This window comes from Bombus huntii, chromosome 14 (assembly GCF_024542735.1).
Source record: "Bombus huntii isolate Logan2020A chromosome 14, iyBomHunt1.1, whole genome shotgun sequence".
NCBI lineage: Eukaryota > Metazoa > Arthropoda > Insecta > Hymenoptera > Apidae > Bombus > Bombus huntii.
Window position 1 is genome coordinate 9,093,195 of NC_066251.1, and position 17,804 is coordinate 9,110,998.

Here is a 17,804-nt window from a genome sequence, read left to right on the forward strand (position 1 = left end):
TAGCGACAGCTTTTCGCGAATATCTGGAAAACTAAGACGCAGCGACGCTTACATGTATAAGAAAATGTTGTTGAAATTTTGATTTCTACGACATATTAAAAAATCATCGAAATGGACAAAATATCGATTACAATCGATATTTTTATGAAATATTCTAAAATTTCTTTTAATATTCTTTTAAATTTCTCTTTGTCAGTTAAAAATTGACAATTCTCCTGATGAAGATCGAACAAAGAAAAGAGAAGAAATAATAAAAATTGACCCGTTTCAAGTCGTGTTTGACTGATAGCAATGCCTTATCGAAATTCAGGTCACGTTGAGAGCACGTGCGATCCCCTCTTTGTGACTCCGTAAAAAGAGTGTTCTATTTAGCCCCCGTTCTCACTTAGGCAAATATAAATAATATAGGTAAATTCAACATAAGTGGATATTCAAAATATTATCAGATTAAATTAGAGAAGCTAAGTGGTCTAAAGTGGCAAGAAACTTACGATAAAACCACTCGCTTTATACAAGTAACATATAACATCAAAATACGCGAACAGATAGATGAAATTCTATCCAGCCAGGGGGAGTATAAAGATAAGAAAAATATTGTGTTATTATCCAATAAATTTTGTCTCCATCCCATATATTCGCATTTGATATTTATAGACAGAAATAACGAAATTCTACTATTACGATATTGAAATTTTACAAATTTATATAGTAATTTTAATTCGATATATTTCAAATTACGAATCTCACAAATAAAGTTCATTAAATAACATGGAATATGAAAATTAATCATCACATTCAAAAGAAGTCTATTGTGTTTCAATTGGCTAAATTAAATTTAAATAACACCGTAAAATATGGGAAAATTACATATGCATTACATGTTCCTATTATTCGAAGTTATATTTCTGCACTCTGCAGTACGTATAAAAAACAATGGTGGTCCAACTACCACCATTCTTTACCTCCTCGTTCGCTACACTTCTGAAGAATCAAAATTTTTAATTCATGCTACTTTACCGCCCACTATTTTTTTATACTCTTTCCCTCTCTCTCTCTCTCTCTCCCTCTCTCTCTCCCTCTCTCTCTCTCTCTCTCTCTCTGTGTTTTATACTATTTTAAAGAATAAAAATGTCAGTTCCACCATAAAATAACGTTAGATCGTAAAAGAATTTCATTCGTCCAGCAAAACGATATAAAACCACGTATCTTTCATATATAAATGTAATATATCACATAGATTGAAACGCAAAGGGACTTCCTCTCTCAATTTGTACATTATTATCGTGCAATACATTCTTTTATAATACATCTTGTTCCCGTACTTTTTACCCTTGTTCCAGCCAATTTATTAAAGAACGAGAAATTGGGAATAAACAAAAGATTTCCATCGAAACGTCATTGAATATGAAACAACATTTCGTAGCTACGGTCACAGTTGAATATTCCACGAACATAATAATTTCACAAAAAAAGAATCGCGTTTCTTGCTCGTCTGAAAGCCAGAAAGATTATCGATAGGACACGTGGCTTCGAATACGACAGGATGTTACAAGCATCTCGTGGCTATTAATGAAATTTATGACGATCTTCATTTAATTACCTTGGTCCTCACGCGCTGATATCGAGAGGGTTTAACGATCATCCGCCCTTCCTTTTACCGGATTAAGGCTCATAAGGCGTAACTGATGCAGATAGATCGATTCATGATTGGTCTTCCAGCGGCTACTAATTGCTGCAACTCTCGTTTGACAAATATGTCCCTGATGAATATGGTTGATGCATCTTTGATTTCGATATCATGATAGCACGAAGACATCTAAATGCGTGTATCCTTATACCGAACTTGAGCGCATTCACATCCAAATTTAACATTCTATCGCGTCATTTTTTCACACAATAAACGATGTTTTAAACGATGATTAGAATTTGTAATACTTTATTGTAATTTTCTCATATGCGTATTAGTTAATCGATAATCCAGCGCGTGAAGAATTATTCAATGGACCGTCGATATAAAATTTCGAAGATCTTCCTGTTAAATAAAATCTGTCAACTTCGATCCCTTTTTCCTTTCCTCTTTTGTTAGTAAGGAACTTTGATTTAATGAGCACGTTAAACATCAGAATATCATGTAACTTGTATTCGATCTCACACTTTTCTGGGTCACGTTTTTTTGATCGTTCTTGCGTTACAAAAAATGGATATCATACTTAAAGAAATATTACGTGGAAACTTTCGGTAAAATATTCAGATATTTTGGGTAAATTGTTCGCACTTTCCGCACAGCTATCACCATTCACGCGGCTTAAATAATATTTTTCAACCTAAATCCCACGAAACTTTCTTGACACATTCTCGTCAAATAACTTTTTATGATATCCAGTATGATTCCAGTAATAAGACTCTCCGTAAAACGTACGTCACTTTAACAAAATAATCCACACGAATCTCAAAGCTAGTTATTCGTTGTAAAGTTGCGAAATATTTAATTTGCGCTTAAATTTCGTAAAAATCATGTTGTTCTTTCGTTTCTCGTGGGAAAACTGTGCGTGTTAACGAGATTTAGTAAGTACCGTCGTCCATAAATAAACGAGCGGTAACAGAAAAATAAAAAATTTATGAAACGTAACGACACACGTGCTTAGACAATATCAGAATAGGGAGAAAATATAAAAACGACTAAAAATAAAATTATTTCCTATCTCACGACAAAGTTTTCAGGAACACTTCACTGATAATAATTTTTTCGATTATTTGTCATTTACGCGATCGTTTTTCATTTTCTTTCCTTTTTAATTAATTTACTTTAGAGCTTCTTTTCTTCCTTTAATTTATTTATAGCGATTACGCGACAAAATTCGTGACACGTTTCTATCACATTTAATTTTGAATACGACTTTCAAGAACTTTTATCGGAAAGAGATACGTGTACGAAGTATTTTGAAGACCGCGAGATAGGTACACAACCGGCGGTGGATGCGGCACGACTGTGCAGATTGAAGAAATATCGCCGTCGAGTTTACCTGAAATAGGGGTGCAGGACTATCCTTGCGGAGAGGGTGCAAGAGCCATCTAGCATCCTTCGAAGAGCACGGATTTATTGATCTGTTCCCTCAGCCGCTAAAATCGAGGTACTATTGTATCATCATATAGTAATCCTCCATCATTTTACAAAATGAGATTAAATATTACTAACGAAGAAACGAATTTACACCACTTAAATAAAATATATTAGAATCCATTATCTAATTTGAAGATAGTTTGAAAAATAAGTAGGTCAGAATTTCTTCCGTTTTGTGCTGAATACACATATACAATTGATTTTCCTGCATTGCCACATTCTTACAAATTAGAAAATAATAATATTTAATTAATTAACATTTCATTTTTTCATTATTTTATAAACACGTTTTCGAAATTTTTCGCTTAACTGTTAAGTTTGTATACTGATGTTCCGATAATCGATAAGTAACGTATAATACAATTGAAATGTTTAAAAATCATTTTACCTTGTTTATAACTTTGACACATTGATTATAAATAATCAGTTCACTGATATGATGCTGAAATTGAGAAAGCAAGAAAATACCACATTTAAAATTATCGTTATAAATTTTTAACTACTTTATTCTTTTTATTTTTTATTTGTATTTAAAGATAAAATTCACTCTCCGCAAGAATAATACAAATTTTTATTGTAATTATTATATACGATATAATATGTTTAAATTTCACGAATACCATTAAGCTCACAAATTTTGTGATTAAAGTCAAGAATTTTGTTATTAAACTCAGGAATTTTGCTATTAAATTCGGGAATTTTGTTATTAAACTCAGGAATTTTGTTATTAAACCCAAGAATTTTGTTATTAAATCCAGGAATTTTGACACCTGCAGTTTCGTAGCAACGATCGACCAGTTTTTAAACGTGCCTAAAATAGTTTCGTCAAATAAACAGGGTCCAGTCCTCAGGCGACGTGTCATACACACCAATTGTATGATAATTAAACACAGTACGAGGTTATTTAAAGAACGCCTGTGTTGGTCGAGTGGACGGATTTAACTTTAGCTGCTTTTTTCTTTAATTATGAGAACAGTAAACCTAAAAGAAGAACGCAGAAACTAACAATTTTCCGTACAAACATTGAAACTTATGTCATTTGTAAAATTATAAGGTACTTGAAAGAAAAATGTCCCGTTAAGACAATAAAATGCAATGATATAATCAGTAAATCTTCTTACTGAAGAATTTATTTCTACAATTCGTTAGTAATTCTATTTAACATAGAGTAATATCGCTATAAGCAGTGATTATCTTGAAGAAAGCATAATTAATCGTATATATAATAATATCTTAAAAATATATAAGATCTTCTATAACTCTAATGCGATCTTCCACTAACTTTATCTATAATCGCTTGAGTTAAAACTCTCCCAGCAAGATCTTTAGCTATATTAGTTAACTGGTCTCCAAAGTTAGGCTTTTTACTGGCAGGTGGAGGAGGAGGCTGATATCCTTGCGGATATCCTTGTGGATAACCTTGCTGATATCCTTGTGGGTACCCTTGAGGATAGTTTCCTTGGGGTGGATATGCCTGTGGGTAACCTTGATTATATCCAGGATAGTAGTTACCATATGGGTTAGACTGGCTAGGATATCCAGACTGTGATGGATATCCAGATTGTGAAGGATATCCTGACTGTGAAGGATATCCAGAATTGCTTCGACTAGCCTGACTAGGATATCCAGGATACGCGGCATTCACCGAATTGGCATTTACCCTTTTAACACTTTCTTCGTTCGTCCTGGAGCTGCCAGGGTAACCGGAGCTCGCTGGATATCCTCCGGAACTGGAAGGATAACCGCTCGATCCTGATGGATAGTCCGAACTACGCGATGGGTAACCAGATCCTGATGGGTATCCCGAAGAACTTCTCGAAGGGTAACCAGACTCCGAAGGGTAACCGGAAGAGCTTCTCGAAGGATATCCGGATCCTGATGGATAACCAGATGAGCTTCTTGAAGGATATCCAGATTCAGAGGGATAACCAGAACTGCTTCTCGATGGATAACCGGATGAGCTTCCTGATTCAGATGGGTATCCCGAACTTCTTGAAGGATAACCTACAGAGCTATAAGGATAACCTGACGAACCACTGGATGGATAATTGGAGTTCGAAGGATAACCAGAGTTACTTGGATAACCGGACGATCTGGTTGGGCTTTCGGAGTTTGGTTGACTTGCGGAGAATGAATTGGAATTTTTGGAAGAATCAGAGCTAGGATATCCGCTTCCAGATGGATATCCCGATTGCGATCCCTTTGTCGACTGAACGTCAGACGCAGAAGAGTCCGCGTCGCTGGCGCTTTCTCGTCTTCTGACTATCTTGTTGTCACTATCGAACTCTGCGAACAATTCGTTATCTATCTCCTAATTTTTTAGAAATATTCTCTTCCGGTTTGTGCCCCATGCCATGCCGAGTCCAACTTAATTGTTATCACACTTTTGTGTTGCACAAGCAGCCTTGCTGACACAGTCAATATCGCTATCAATGCCCGAGCAACTGTACCATTTGAATTAGTATGTTATTAAACTAACTATAATGTAAATGTATTTTAATATCGTATATGTGATTGAATTATTTTTGTATCTTGATTATTCGTTTCTTGTTACTGTTTGAAAGCTAGGCTATGCAACGAGTAATTCAGTCATGCAATTTCATGTGCTTGTACTTCTATTTGTCAAAAGTGTTGAAGGCTGTAAGTGTGCTATTGCAATAAACGATTCACATAGATGTGTCTCGACTTTCTAAATGCGTGGAGTATTTTAAACAATTACATAATCTTATTTATAATTCATTTTATTGGCATCTAATTGTTGTATTGTTTTATAAAGAAAATACATTTCTGGAATTACTTAAATTAAGACCATCCATAGTATGCTGAAGAATTACATATATTTATTACATTTGTTCGTTACATAGGAAAATGTTTCAAATGCTTGTTAAGTACTACACATTTAATAGACCTATATATCATAACAACGTAATAAAAATGTATCGCACAACCGTAACATGGCACTGTAATGAAAGAAACCACAGTCATTCATAAGATAATATGACACCTACAAAACTGGAGATAATATAAGATTAAATTAGTTCATCGTCATAATTTAGGTTATTGAATAAAAGATTAAATATCAGAGAATTCAGAGTAAATATTTTAAAGATAAGTACTTCTTTATCGACAAGATATCTCGTATATCGACACTAGATACAAAAAATGGCACAATTTGGACATTTTTTTTATATAATTTTTTCTTTATATAAATATGGTATGTCTTGCGATATAATTGCAGCCTCTAGTGTAGAAAGTAAGATGCGATCCTAAAGCGAAAGCTAAACATAAGGTAAGTAAGTTATAAATTGACAATGAACTCCATTTAACCAAAGAATCTCCAAATTCGGTTTCCCTGATCATCCACAGAGGTATGGGTATCGTAATAGCCGTTACCACTTTGCTGAGTACGGCTCCTAGGAGTAGTTACACCATAACGATCATTCCCGAACAAACGGTTAAAAATAGAACCACTTCCAATAGTGTTTCTGGATCCCGAGTTACCGCTGACTCTTCCACCGTATCCACTGGGAGAAGATCTCGGTGGTGGAGTAGGTGGAGTTGGTCTAATCTTTCCTGGTCTTGGTGTTGGATACACTGTCACATTGAAGAGTGGTAGTCAAAAGCTATATCGTACTTAAAAGTCAACTAAATTCGACGCACACAATATATAAGCCGTTAGTTAATGTTAGAAATAACGATTATTGCGTACCAATGTTATGATGAAGTTATCTCTCCTTAAACATGCATTCTAATAATTGTTAATTCGTTTACTCTTTGTACTTCCACTCTTCAATTTTGGGCATCAATTTATTTTTGACAAGTAAAAATATCAATTGCCTGTGTTAACTCTTAAGCCTTTAATGGATATTAATAAACCTGTAGCTATAATTAGACGAAATAAAAATAAGTAAATGTTTTAGATAATGTATGTATAATAAAATAAAAGTAAATTAAATCGAAGTAAAAATTAAAACAGAAGTAGATATCTTAAAAGTAGATATCTGGAAATCGTAGTTTCTTTTGAACAAAAGGGCAATATAAAAACATCGTAAAAAAAATGCTGAAAGAAACGCTGATAAAAGTAAAATGACTATCTGCCAGCTAAGAACTGTGACCTACAAAGTACTTCTACGTCGCACGCTGAAGTAGATAAGAGGTGTCAGGGTTCGACACGATAACGAGATCAGTCGGTGTTTGCTACGTCTTCGAGAAATTAATCCTAAAGCCTGTCCCAGGCGACTTAATGAGAGCAGCTTAATGAGAGCAGATGACAGGTAGTTGTAGTAAATCTATGAATTTGATAGAAATCGTATTATTTTTATTCCGATTCAACGAGTTCGCACAATAGCCACTGGTTTCATATATTTGTCAATATAGAAATAATTGTATATGTATTATAAATATACATCAATGCAAATATATCGATTTTATTAATGCTAAGAGAAATTATTTTTCGGACGGCAAAAATATCTGGCTCATCTCAGTACCTAATTATGTGCATTGTGTAAAAAAAGGAAGATAAAACATTCACGTGACAATAGTTTGTTCGTTTAAAGAGAAGTGAATAATTTTGTTCGTCGATCATACTCAGAATATCAGGTACCAAATTAATCGACTCATTGCAATCAGCGTGCTTGAGGAATTGGTCAACTTACATGCTTGATGACATATTTCTTGTTTTTAATCTATCGCTGGAAACATACATTTTGACAAGTTGTAAAATCATTGTGTACATCAAAAGAAAAAAATAGGTTATCAAATTCTGAGGTAGAACACGAGTAAAAAGAGTGCATCAAATGGAAGAACTTTCACCTCAAACAGCGTGTGACTTTAATCAGTCAAATGCATTTTCAGCACCCAACATGTTTGAAAATCTTATTCTCTACGGAAAATGTAATTATATTTTCTGCGTCTCCATTAATCATATATGCATTACAAAAAGAGCGATTACTGGCTGAAAGACACATTGGAAGGCACGTAATGCATCATAGTAAAATATCAAATGGTAACTACAATTTTAAGAATGAATCTTTTATAAAGATAGGAAAACGTTGAGCAAAAAAGAAAAATGATAGAGAGATAATATCTTAAACAATAATTCCTTAAAGCATCTTATAATTTCATAAAGCATTTTGTAATTTTTGTATATTTTTTTCTTTTTCAAATATTATTCTAAAAGAAACAACAGAAAGTAATGAAATAACATTACTACGACCTGTTATTGAATCTTCTAAAGATATTAATTTACCATAATGTATTTTTAAATGATGGAAATGTAAAAAATAAATTAGTAGCAAGAAAGAGACAGATAAAGAGAGAGAGAGAGAGGAAGAATATACATTGAATTCACTAACTTCAACATAAAAATATCAAGAAATTATACACGGTACACGCTAAAAAATTTCTCTAAGTCTACTGGACGAAAGTAGTGAAGGTACTTATAATCTCTTTCCATAGTTACGTGTACATATTATAAATATATACAATTCCACTAAGATTTCTCTATAATTATATATATATATATAATTCAATATTGATCAAACATAAGTTTGCCGCCCAAGATTCGTCTATTATTCAACAATATCGAATAAAGCATTAACAGACACTTAGAACCCAATGCGCATGTAATCATGATAATCTATTCACCAATACCATGATAAGACTTGCTGAATAGATAATCATTAAGGATGGAGACTGCATGATGGCGTTATTTCTTCGATAACCAGAATGCACATTATTGTGGTACATACGATTCTGATTAGGATAATTCGCATTGGGATAATTCGCATTAGGATAATTCGCATAAGGATAATTCTGATATCCAGGATATTGTTGAGGATATCCTGGCGGCGCTGGATAAGCAGGTTGTCCTGGATAAATAGGATAATTGGATTGACCAGGTTGTCTAGCGGGATAGGCTTGTCCAGGCACTGGCATTCTGTTGTGCGTTGGATACGGCGGATATCCTAAATCTTGTTGCCGATTTCCTTGGTTCGATGAGGGATAAGGCGGATATCCGCTGTTAGAACCGCTGTTAGAAGCGCTGTTACTGGGATATGCTGGATAACCCAAATTGCTGCCAGAATTCACTTGATGGTATCCTCCTGCTGGATCAGCAGGAGCCGGGGGTGCATTAGCATTCGCGTATGGGTTCGAATTGCTAGCGCTGTTGCTGGTCTTATCGTGATTCTCGTCGTTGTTGGTTCGCTGTCCGTTTACGTAAGAAACGCCCGCTGAATCGTATCCTGAAAAGATCGTCCTCTTCTACGTCGTATTTTATCTCTGGGGTATTCCTCAATTATAATCAAGGAATTTTAAAAATCAAATCAAAAATCAGACAGAAAGAAACGAATATTGTCAAAATATGATAGGAGCTTCATACTAAAAACGGGAGACACCTTGATTACAACTACGTGAACGCATTCCGACTAAAAACGTTTCGCTAAAAAATTGAAGATTTTTAGAGTGACACGCTTTAACGGAATTAGTCGAACGAAGGTGCTATGCGAGAATTCTGAAAATTGTGCTGCGTTATTTTCATCCCCTGTTACGTATGCAAAGATAATTGGAAAGCGTTAGAAGTGAACGTTGAAAAGATCCATGCTACATGCTGAAGCAATCCTGCGTTGAAACTATCGTAGAGAAAGTTAAAAATATGTCGTAATTCATAATATTCGTTTGTACAAATAATTAACTTCATTATTAGATAGTGAAAATTGAATATGATTATACAATGAATAGTTTCAGACGTCATTTTATTTTTGTGTAACGAAGAAATTTTAACGCAACTGCATAAACCACGCGTTCGAAATCAATTTCGCTAACAACTAGAATAATACACTTTTTCTTTCCTTCTTCGACAGGATGTTAAAAGTTTATACGTTCGAGAGCAATTTCTTCAAAATCCTATAACGCTACGTGAGTATACGCGCATCTATACGTTTGCGTGTAGGAAGAGACGATAATGGAAAGGTCGTGTTCGAAAAAGTTAAGAAGAGTAAAAAATCTGCCATACAGGTTCTTGGGGTTTGCCACCTTACGTTACATCCCGCTCTACACTTACCGATATGTCGAAAAATTACGGAAATTCTATGTTTTTAGATGCCATTTTATTTCGAGAGCTTTAATTCTACTTCATAAGAAATGGATTTTATCGAACTGTTGCACTTACATTTAAGATATTTCATATCTTAAACTATAATATGCAATAAAAAATCTTCTTACAAAGGTGTATTGTTAGAAAGATAAATACTGTGAAAAATCAGCTAGACTCGTAAGATAAAATAAATTTTAATAACGAAGATTCGTATGGAACATTACGTATGATATTTAAGGCCAAGAACACCGGAAGTTTTAATGAATCCAACACGCGTGACTGTAATTTGCACTCGAAACGATTCACGGTCTTCTACGTTAATAAAGAACGATGTAAATCACGTTTAGTTTTGCTTCAAAATTAGTTTCAAAATCTAGTTTCAAAATTTTAAAGCTGAGATATTTAAAACCATCAAATGGATAAAACTCGATGGAATATTCCAACCAATTAAAAAGTTATAAATTTCAACAAAGAAATAATTCCATTCATTTTATAAAAATATGCATATATGAAAAATAGGGGAAAAAGCCTGGTATAAAGCTTTGTTTTTACCGCAATGGAGAGAGGATTACAACAGCTTAAAGTTCCATTAGCAAATATAGAATGAAATTATTCCATAACTCTTATATAATATCGTATTACAAGTAAAAGCGTTCTTTAATACCTTAATGAACTATAAGTTAATAAATCACATATAATAATACATGATTAATTGCATATATTTGATAATTTCAACAAAGTTCATAAAGTTTTAGATAAAATGTAATATTGGCAATCCATTTAAATCAAATGCAACAATTTTTGCCAATATTGTATTCTTCTCTCATTTGCGTGATTCAATTTCATACATTTTGCTCGTTGTACCTCTGACATGCACTTAAGTTTTCATGCTAATCAACAAGCGTGTACGCATAATCAATCACAGTAGTAACGAATAAAAGATGAAATAATTTAAACACTCACCAACTGCCGTTGATTTTTTCACGCACGTCGGTGCATCATTTTCGGTTTTGCAGTATTCATTTTCCCCGCATATAGTGCTTGCGCAACTAGCACCTACAAATAAGAGAGATTAAATATTTATTTTGAATCCCTCGCATTTTCAGTTCACCATCAGTGGCGTTGATAGTATGGATGATATTTAAACGATAATAGGACAGCGACCAAAATGATAAATATAGTTCTCCTTAAAAAAAAAAAGCAGACAACGAGATCGATAACGATGCATTTAGGTTCATCGGATATTATACGTTTCGAATATGATAGTACTGAAGTTAGAAATGGCTAACTGTATAATAATGATGAAGTTTGATAAACGCGATTAACCGGTGTAATTTATTTTGAATTCATTAAAATATTCAAGTACTATTTATTAGTATTATCGATCATAAGGCGAACAATTTCGTATGCAATTGGTCAGTAACTTACACACAATAGATTAAAATTTAATGAGCTTGTAATTGATTGAAGAGTAATGGAGCTATCGATAATTTATGCACCGAAAGGGGTTGAAACGTTCACGTTACACACATTCTAATTCAAAACACAACAGACTATATTTGATTAGTAACATATTCCAAACACGCTTCTATGCATGAATCATTATTATATCCTAAATTCTCTACACTTTAATTTCCATTGATACGACGACAAGTATTCATTACTGTGTATTCGCGTAATACGTAATTCGATATAATTGTGCAGTATTCGTTACACGACTTCGTTAATTGATAGGAATATCGATACGTTAATATCTTCATTTCGAAAATGCTGTATCACTACAGGATATATCATTCGCAAATCAAAAATTGCATTAAAATGAATTTCGTTCGATAAGAAACGTAATCGAATTAAAATCATTGATTATCATTTATGCAAAGTTAACAAGAACCGCCGTCATCAACCCCGATCCAATCGTGCAGAATTTTATTCCTCTTCCCATTTTCCGTGTCCCGTCTATTCCTCATCGAGATGAGACAGGAAAACTGTATTTATGGATAGGTCAACAACATTCTTACCGCCTGGATGAGCTTTTGCACAAGTCGGATAACGACCGCAGTTATCTCGTTGGTAAATTGAACAAGGATCCTCGGCCATCACGCAGACCTCATCCCTCCTGCAACCGATGTCCTTGCATGTCCTTCCATACTCTGCAAACCAGAGAGTAACCCCTCCGTGAGTTTTCGTTTAGTGGCGAAAGTTCCAGTAATATACCATGATCTCGCAATTGGATATGGTTCGTTAAAAGTTCACTCGAAGAAAGGAACGTGTTATAAATGGAATCTATACCGGAGACTCTGATACTCCTGATCAAATGGTTTGTACGGAAGCTTTAATTTCGGGTCGCGCGAAAAGTGCACGTAAACGATGCGTACTTCGCCGAGAAGTACCACCGTTATATATTCACAGGATTGTGGGTTTATACTGTAGCACAAGAAAATGTACTTCTGGAACTTTTTGATGCCATCAGCGTTCCTGAAATATACACGATAGGTCTACGAAGTTTCAGAACTGATTTTATTTTTAAGTACTATTTAAACCATCTAGAGACTTTAGCAAACTAATTAGCAACGCGTCTGAATATGATGTATGCGATGTTTTATCTATGTAATCAGTAGAGTATAAACATTTATGGAAATTTATATTTTCGAGGACACACCTGACACTGAACAAATGAAACTTAGATGTTCGATGTGATGTATATTTATGTAACTATAAAATATTTACTATAGACAGACCATCTGATAGAGACTGGTCGCAAAGCACAGTCCTTCAGATTGTTTTATACCGATATATCACTAATGACGTTAATGTAGTTGCCAGTAATTATTTGTTGCATAGATAGCTGTTAAAACTTGTTTTAAGGACATACACGCCTAGATGCCCGGCCATGTAACGTGGAACTATTAAACAGAGTAAGTATATTTACATTTAAGTGACTTTAACTCAATATCTCACATCCTATGCAGAGTTCCACTAAAACTTCAAATAGAAACTGAGCAACTGAGTAACTGAAGCTGCTGTTTAGTGAATAAAGTATAACTTGATAAATAACTAAATATCTATAGTCGGTCAATCCTGTCATTTCTTTAGATCAGCGTCCTTGGCCACAATTAACAATTGTATGATTACGTATTCAAAGTACATGGTCTTAGTATTGTATTACTTTTTATATTTAGCCTCAACTGTTAAATTTTGCTGGTTCACAATTAAGTCTTGACTTAAGCCTTGACTGTTGACAATTGCTGAATTGCAAATGAGCGATTAGGTTCTAAAAATTTATATTAAATGTTTTCAGATAACGAATAATAATAACGAAGCAATATAAGACGACATTATTCCAGACTGTACCTGTAATAAACAAATCGAAATGTAAATTAAGTAGAAATTTTGGAATTCTTTTCTCGCAACTTGAATCAATATTCACAAGAGCATAAGTGTCTTTGCCAATTTCATTTGACGCGGTGAAAAAGCTCGTATATCCGCATTTAGTAAATACTAGAGGAAACGTTTCTTGCAGTGAAAATACAACTTCCAGCGCACATTTACCTGACGTTATCCAACCAAGCCTTGCATGGGTATAACGCTGCTAATCGTAATTCTATTCAAGCACCACAGCGTCATCCCCATATAACCCCATCGATTCTCAATTATCCAGCAGCAAGGGAAGGAGACAGAGGATAGAAAGGGAGAGAGAGAGAGAGAGAGAAAGAGAGAAGCAGCTGCCGAGTTAACGCCCAGCTTGGTGTTATCCACCTCTGCCTACGTGTTGGGAAGATACGAAGAAATGGAATAAAAGGATGGGCAGCTAGAAAGAGAATATTAAAACTAGGCTAATGATCCTCTCTCTAATTGTCCTTAAACGTTTGTCATATCCAAGAATAAAAGGGAGAATGAAAGAATCGTAGAAACAATAGAGGTATTATATATATAGGCTGCAAAATAATTCTCAAGCAATGCATGATATTATGTGATAAGACCGACAACTGTAGATTGTAAGGAATTAATCGAAATACGTTAATACAGGCGACAAAATGATTCTCGAAGTGATACACGGTGTTACGTGATAACCGTGGAAATAACGATAATTATGAAAAATAAATTGAGACGGAGTGAACAGCGCTCCAATTCATCTTCCGTGAAAATGAAATGTACATATGCGGTTATAACAGTCACATTTTGCGTAAATATCAATTCAACGGTAGCAATTAAGGTCCGGTAATTAATTATATCAATTTGGTCAAGAGCATTGGGGCTCTGATCAAATAATGACATATTGGTGATAACGGGTACTCCTTATTTAATATATGTATTACGTTTAACGAAATAAACGTAGAAATAGAAATGTATATGAATAAGATTACTTTTTTTATAATGGCATTGCAATGAATATATTAGGAATATATTTCAGAATATATTTTGAATAGCGAATCAATATTAACAAAAAGGTTTTAATCTCGGTATTTTTCTAGCCATTTAAGAGAACTCCATTTTCAACATTTCATTTAACTCGCAAAAAAGCTTCACAGGAAAATTAAGAGAGAAGTTCTGGAACAATTTAAAAATTACTCCAACCAGTTATAATAGTTATAACATCCCTTTTAACAGAAATGGTAATCTTTAACTTTAAAACAATCGTTTTAAAACGTTAAAACGTTAATGAATCGGAAATATACGGAAATATAATTAATCTTCTAACTATTCTATACATATTCTATACATATGTATTATTTAAGCCATTTGATTGAGTAGTAAGATTGTCAATTCAGCGGAAACAATTAATGAGATATCTTTGTTTCTGAAACGAATTCGGATATATCTAGGAAAATTGTTTATTGGCATGATTTTTCTCGAGACGCTTGTAATAAGCTTCTAAATAAGCTTGATTACGTAAAGCTTCTAACAGGAAATTATTCTTATGCGATAAACAGGAATTGTGAAATATATTTCCAAGCCAACGTTAAAGTGTTATATTCTTGGAAAATCCAATACAGGGTCCTATATCATCCAATATAATCCCAATAATAAAACAAAAATTTGCTCGTATAAGTATTTTCAAAGATTGACCATTAATAAGGATATAAACATGGACGACTAGAAATAAATAGTTGAGTTTAGAATTCGAATATACATGTCATTAAATCTCTTGGTTCCTGTCACGGTTTCTTCTTCCTTATTTAACAAGATTACGAAGCGGAAAAGGACAAAGACGACGATTACGACGAAGGTCGATGTAATTACATTGGTCGAGTTAGAGATTAAAAACGATCATTTGTTTCCATTAAGCCCACTTAATCCCGATCAAACGAAACGATTGGCCATTGGCAATTGAATTGCAACACCATGATTTAAGCTGGCTTGTAATACCACAATTACAACAAATTAGCAATTTAAACAAGTACTGTAGAAATATACATATTTAAATTTTAATCGATATTTTATTAATACGATATATTTTATATATTATTTTATTCATTACAGAAATTTATATATATCTGAATTAAGAAAAAGTTTTTTAAAATGGTCTACTTAAATTTATTAAATTTTTACTTACTAGTGTATGAGGCTGCATCGGGAACCGAAGTAATAAGTAAGAATGTCCCCAGAAGGATACCCAGTATAGAACTGGACAACATTTTCTGTAATTAAAAAAATGTTCTTCTTTCAACCTAATTTTATACGTAGATTTAATTATTCTTTGGTCGTTTTAAATTATATTACTTTAAGTACTATAATAATAAAATTATTTGATAAAGGATTGATTAAAAATTAATACGTCATAATGCTATGTGTAATATTGTGTAATATTTTATGGAGTCTTTACACTATATATCGCCTAGGGATAGATAAACGTCACGCAACGTACAACGTATTTCCATGTCATCAGACGTACATTCAAGACAAGTACGTACTTACAAAATATCGAATATTTAATACTGATTTAATAAAGAAATGTAATTAGAGAAATTCACATAACATTTATTCCAAATAAACTGCAATCATAATATAAATATCTCGTGGAATTTTGCAGAATTATAATAATATAACTATTCTCTCTACTCTTTTTATTGATTAAAAAAACAATAAAAAAAAGTTTATAAAACCAGAAGACGTGTCCAACATTAAAATTAATAATGGACGCCAAAAGTATTTTATCAATAATTCTATTCTATTAATTCTAGTAATAGAAGATGTTTTGGATTTCTATTAAGGTTCTATTAAACAAATATTAAATAAAGAATGTTCACCAAGTGGTAAACATATCAAAGCTGAGAATCAACGTTTAGTGTTAATTTTAGATCACAAAAGTGAATAATGAAAACAAAAGAATAACTAGATTTACAATTTCAGCAGTAATTACAGGCAACATATAACCTAACTCAAGCAGGTGTTCTATTCCTCACCTGTCCTTGTCTCACTAGTCTCACTTTTTAACCTCACTCGTCATATCTATCCTTGTACTCCTTAGTATAGGAATACCTAACCTCAAACGCATCAAATGTACTAAACGTACAAATGAAACACGTACTTCTCGAGTATGCATAACAATTGAATTAAATTGCCAACAATTTAGATCTTAACACTAGAAAACACATTGGTAACATTGAATTTGCAATCTTTTAATCCATTGACCTTGCCAAGCCATGGAGAAACCGTAAATTGCGTCGTTCGTTTCTACGTGGCACATCGTTCTACTCAGTTACTTACATCGCATAATTAACGCGAAGATTCTTAAAAAGACACAAAACAATAACGTTATATGAGGGAATGATGCAAACTTACCACAAAATCTCACTCACTATATGCACAAACGTCTACTCCAACGCGTAGTCAGTATAACACTGAACATTCGGTGAAATGCCGTATCGTTACTGACCTGACGTTGGCGTGAGTCGAACAAAGATGGACAACAACGTTACACGCGAGAGACAAGGAGAGAAAGGAACTCCGAAAAGGAGACTGATATAGCGTCAACGTGACGTAAAAGGAAATAGAATATGTTGAGCGTAAATAATCGCTTTAATGACCACGAGAAAGGTAAAAAAGATACGATCTTCAAAGAGAGAGGCTTCAATTCACTTTCGAGAATAATTTTTAAACATGATGTTGAATGTAGAACGAGAATTTCTATAATCATCATGGTACTTTGGAGATATTTATTTAAAATTTCTTAAATTCTGACTACCATTTTTGTCCAGTGGTAAAATGTGAAACGCATGCAAATTCCAGTAACGAGAAATTCCTGAACAATGTTGTTTGAGTTTCAATTTAACAACCAAATAAGATATTGACAGAAAATTCGAGATAGAGGTTGAATCATGGAATTCGACATTGCAATTCCATGATGTCATTATCCAATTATGATGTTGGAACAGAGTTTTGCTAATTCGAGCCACGAACAAAAATATTTTTAATCCATTTCTTCCTCAATTTTTTTTTTTTTTTTTTTTTTTTTTGTACTTTTACATCATTAATTCTATCTTCTGTTTAGTAGCTTAATTATTACTTAATTTCTGCTCAATATAATAACGAACTCTGGTTCAATATAAAATCGTTCTAGAGTATAGAACGAGATCTTGTCATGTA

The 17,804-nt window shown here is 33.3% G+C and overlaps 2 protein-coding genes across 3 annotated transcripts in view; both read right to left on the reverse strand.

The window, feature by feature from the left end:
- LOC126873068 (allatostatin-A receptor) overlaps nucleotides 1–4,068 on the reverse strand; it is a 44,567-nt gene extending 40,499 nt beyond the window's left edge. For both annotated transcript variants that reach the window (XM_050633563.1, XM_050633562.1), the window contains exon 1: nucleotides 1,601–4,068. The gene's annotated coding sequence lies outside the window, so the exon portion shown is untranslated. The remainder of the gene's footprint in view (nucleotides 1–1,600) is intronic.
- A 154-nt stretch (nucleotides 4,069–4,222) lies between these two features.
- On the reverse strand, nucleotides 4,223–17,161 carry LOC126873431 (cuticle collagen bli-1-like). The gene is made up of 8 exons (XM_050634273.1): nucleotides 17,001–17,161; nucleotides 15,772–15,856; nucleotides 12,236–12,367; nucleotides 11,181–11,273; nucleotides 8,758–9,366; nucleotides 6,446–6,715; nucleotides 5,506–5,565; nucleotides 4,223–5,407 (listed from the first exon to the last, which is right to left on the reverse strand). The coding sequence occupies exons 2-8, from the start codon at nucleotides 15,851–15,853 to the stop codon at nucleotides 4,383–4,385; spliced, it is 2,271 nt and encodes a 756-aa protein (XP_050490230.1). The 5' UTR covers nucleotides 15,854–15,856; nucleotides 17,001–17,161; the 3' UTR covers nucleotides 4,223–4,382.
- Between the last annotated feature and the right edge of the window lie 643 nt (nucleotides 17,162–17,804).

Excerpts from the sequence above, each read along its gene's own strand:
- LOC126873431 (XM_050634273.1), bottom strand. The coding sequence starts at position 15,853 with ATGTTGTCCAGTTCTATACTGGGTATCCTTCTGGGGACATTCTTACTT. Across the intron at positions 11,274-12,235 it reads TGCAAAAGCTCATCCAGGCG|GTGCTAGTTGCGCAAGCACT; the intron begins GTAAGAATGTTG and ends TCTTATTTGTAG. Across the intron at positions 6,716-8,757 it reads CATGGTATTGGTGAATAGAT|TGTATCCAACACCAAGACCA; the intron begins TATCATGATTAC and ends TCAATGTGACAG.